The sequence below is a fragment of the Austrofundulus limnaeus genome, unplaced genomic scaffold, assembly GCF_001266775.1.
Source record: "Austrofundulus limnaeus strain Quisiro unplaced genomic scaffold, Austrofundulus_limnaeus-1.0 Scaffold261, whole genome shotgun sequence".
NCBI lineage: Eukaryota > Metazoa > Chordata > Actinopteri > Cyprinodontiformes > Rivulidae > Austrofundulus > Austrofundulus limnaeus.
Genome location: NW_013952663.1, coordinates 12,295 through 14,689, shown reverse-complemented (window position 1 = coordinate 14,689; position 2,395 = coordinate 12,295). Strand labels below are relative to the sequence as shown.

The 2,395-nt window shown below is 37.8% G+C and overlaps 1 protein-coding gene across 1 annotated transcript in view; it reads right to left on the bottom strand.

Moving 5' to 3' along the window:
• LOC106526126 (pyruvate dehydrogenase E1 component subunit alpha, mitochondrial) overlaps positions 1–2,395 on the bottom strand; it is an 8,750-nt gene that overhangs the window by 3,071 nt on the left and 3,284 nt on the right. The window contains exons 5-10 of the mRNA XM_014020613.1: positions 1,858–1,949; positions 1,505–1,597; positions 1,125–1,280; positions 603–674; positions 459–526; positions 179–287 (exon numbers count right to left, since the gene is read on the bottom strand). Of these exons, the coding sequence (XP_013876067.1) occupies positions 179–287; positions 459–526; positions 603–674; positions 1,125–1,280; positions 1,505–1,597; positions 1,858–1,949 (590 nt within the window). The remainder of the gene's footprint in view (positions 1–178; positions 288–458; positions 527–602; positions 675–1,124; positions 1,281–1,504; positions 1,598–1,857; positions 1,950–2,395) is intronic.

Below are 2,395 nucleotides of genomic sequence, written 5' to 3'. Positions count from 1 at the left end.
AAAATGTACATTTTATGTTATAAACACAGGAGCCAAATAATGTGCTTTGTGACTCAAAGTGGTCTCATCTTACAAAGATTAATTTAAAAACCCAGAGCTTTGTGAGTTATAAAGAAAAATAAAAACACATCCATAAGAATTAATAAGCAATATTTTTGTTTTCACATGACTTCACTACCTTTAGTTCCTCCACACTGGCCATGTTGTTGCTGAGGAGGCGGTCCTTCAACAAAGAGATGGGGTCACTCTTGCTGCGGACCTCCTGGATCTCTTCACGGGTCCGGTAGCTAAAACGGGCAGAGATTACAGACATTAGATCACTTTTATAYTGGAAACTACAGTAATTCTGGTGATAAAACCTTAATAAAACAAAAGTAGAGTTTATATTTAGGATGCCATTTAAAAGTCGTTTATTAACTCTTGAACAAATGCCAAGCTGAGGTAGCGCAATCATTTACCTGATGCCAGGGTCACTCATGCTGTGGCCGTGATAGCGGTACGTCTGAAGCTCCATTAGAATCGGGCCCTTATAAAAGAACAGGACATTTTGTTTAGAAATTAAAACGACAGCTACGTGAGTAAACTTAAAAGTTTTAACGAACCTTCCCGGATCGGCAGTGATCAGCTGCAAATCTGGTTGCTTCCCGAACRCACAGGACATCCATGCCGTCCACCTGGACAGAAAAACCAACCAAAACCTATGAGCGCTTCAAGAAGGAAGAATAATCTGGTGAAGTTACGGAATAAATCACAAGGTGAGCTGTAAGTGAAAGTGCACGCTAGGGTTGGGCAATATTGGCAAAAAATGAATGACTTAATTGTGGCGTTTAGCTTACAATGATTATTACAATCAATCCCTTGGAGTCAAACATAAAACTAATAAACTCCTTTCTGACTGACGCCTGAAATTATTTGACAAGCGGCAAAAAATCCACAGGAAAAAGCAAATAAAAAGACGCGAAAGTTGAATGAAGTTCGGCGACGAGAGTGGGACTGAGTATAACTTTTCATGTGTTTGGATTTTATAGTTAGGCTGTAGTTTAGTGTTTAGTTTATTTGCTGACATTACGGTATTTCCCAACCCCAGTACACAGCTTTTCTGATAAGAGAAGTGAAAACTGTACCCTGAGCCCAGGAATGAATTCTCCTCTCTTGAAGTAATCAGTGCTGGCTGCAGCTCGTTCCACCGATGTGCCCATCCCATACCTGTTGTTCTCACAGATGAAGATCACCGGCAGCTTCCAAAGAGCCGMCATGTTGTAGGTTTCAAAAATCTGACCCTGCAGCACACACAAAGTGGATTTGATTAATAAAACTAATAAAGTGGCAGTGAAATATAAAGCTAACCTGTGTTGAACTGTCAGCCAGATAAATGTAATAAAGTAAACTTTAGCTTACACAATCACACAATGAAGAAAGACTGCTGCCTTTGCTTTTGAAACAAGCTGCCCTTGATCCCAGTCTGTGTTTGTGTAACAAGATGTTAAAAGTGAGCTCATCATACCTGGTTGGCAGCACCRTCACCATACAGGCAGACACACAACTCATTCTTGCCCTGATATTTGCAGGCCAGAGCCACGCCAGCACCCAGAGGAACCTGAGCAGAAGATCGATTTGATCTGTTCACCACATTTACTGTCACAGAGCATTCTTTAAAAGTAAAACATAACAATTATTTATTTATTTATTTATTTGTTTGTTTAAAAAGACTCAGAGTTATGTAGACATTTATTATTGGTTCATTAATTTCATACATTTACTAAACAGCATTTGTTAACCTTCAGATTTTTAAATTCAGACTGTATTTGTTCATAATCAAATCTGACTCAAAACAACTTAAAAAGGGATCAGACATACCTGAGCTCCAACGATTCCATTTCCTCCGTAGAAATGTTTACAGTACATGTGCATAGAGCCTCCCTTGCCCTTTGCAATACCGCTCCTTCTGCCTGGAAATAAATAATAAAAAAAGCAGGAATAAATGGATGCTAAGTGCACAAAAAAGAACTGCTTGTATCTGAAAGCAAAGAGTGATGCATTTCTATTTCATCTATAAGGAACTAAAAATGTAAGATCTTTTATTTTTATTTAACTGTTATTTAACCAGGAGCCGCATTGATTTTGAATAAGGTGCAATACACTTTGTCACCACTAGTAGCGGTAGTGCGCCACTCAGATGTTTAACAACTGTTTTAATATGTAGAAGAAGAACCTTAGAAACCTGCCAAGAGTGGGAACATATTTTAATTGAAAACTAGAAGCAAAAATGAAGGTAACCCATCAAAAATGCTAAAGTTTGTCACTAATATGAAGTGCAGCTTCTGTTTTTACCATACAATATTTTAAAAATGTTCAAAACATTATCAAATACAGTTGCAGATATTTTAATTTACAC